The sequence below is a fragment of the Carlito syrichta genome, unplaced genomic scaffold (genome assembly GCF_000164805.1).
Source record: "Carlito syrichta isolate Samal-C Ts95f unplaced genomic scaffold, Tarsius_syrichta-2.0.1 Scaffold78750, whole genome shotgun sequence".
NCBI classification, from domain to species: domain Eukaryota; kingdom Metazoa; phylum Chordata; class Mammalia; order Primates; family Tarsiidae; genus Carlito; species Carlito syrichta.
In genome coordinates, this window is record NW_007022846.1 from 126,240 (window position 1) to 126,792 (window position 553).

Consider the following 553-nt stretch of genomic DNA (forward strand, 5'->3'; position numbering starts at 1 on the left):
GCACTCTGGGAATTGTAGTCCCGGCGCGGGCTCCCGCCCCCGGAGAACCGACTCCGGCCTACACGCCCCACGGTGCCTCGCGGCGCCCGCCGCTCCCGGATGTGTGCCTGGCGCCGGAAGAGAAGGCGGCCCCCCTCTCTCAGCCCGGCCATCTTGTGGGGAGAGCTGAAGCAGGCGCTCCTGGCTCGGCGCGGCCCGCTGCAATCCGTGGAGGAACGCGCCGCCGAGCCGCCATCATGCCCGGGCACTTGCAGGAGGGCTTCGGCTGCGTGGTCACCAATCGATTCGACCAGCTATTTGACGACGAGTCGGACCCCTTCGAGGTGCTGAAGGCGGCGGAGAACAAGAAAAAAGAAGCCGGCGGGGGCGGCGTCGGGGGCCCCGGGGCCAAGAACGCCGCTCAGGCCGCGGCCCAGGCCAACTCCACCGCGGCCGGCAAGCAGCTGCGCAAGGAGTCCCAGAAGGACCGCAAGAACCCGCTGCCCCCCAGCGTCGGCGTGGCGGACAAGAAGGAGGAGACGCAGCCGCCCGTGGCGCTCAAGAAAGAAGGTGA

General features: G+C 70.2%; 1 protein-coding gene across 10 annotated transcripts in view; it reads left to right on the top strand.

Moving 5' to 3' along the window:
• Positions 1–11: 11 nt before the first annotated feature.
• SERBP1 (SERPINE1 mRNA binding protein 1) overlaps positions 12–553 on the top strand; it is a 19,169-nt gene continuing 18,627 nt past the window's right edge. For all 10 annotated transcript variants that reach the window (XM_008054385.2, XM_008054391.2, XM_008054400.2 and 7 more), the window contains exon 1: positions 12–549. In XM_008054385.2, the coding sequence (XP_008052576.1) occupies positions 237–549 (313 nt within the window). In that variant the 5' untranslated portion in view covers positions 12–236. The remainder of the gene's footprint in view (positions 550–553) is intronic.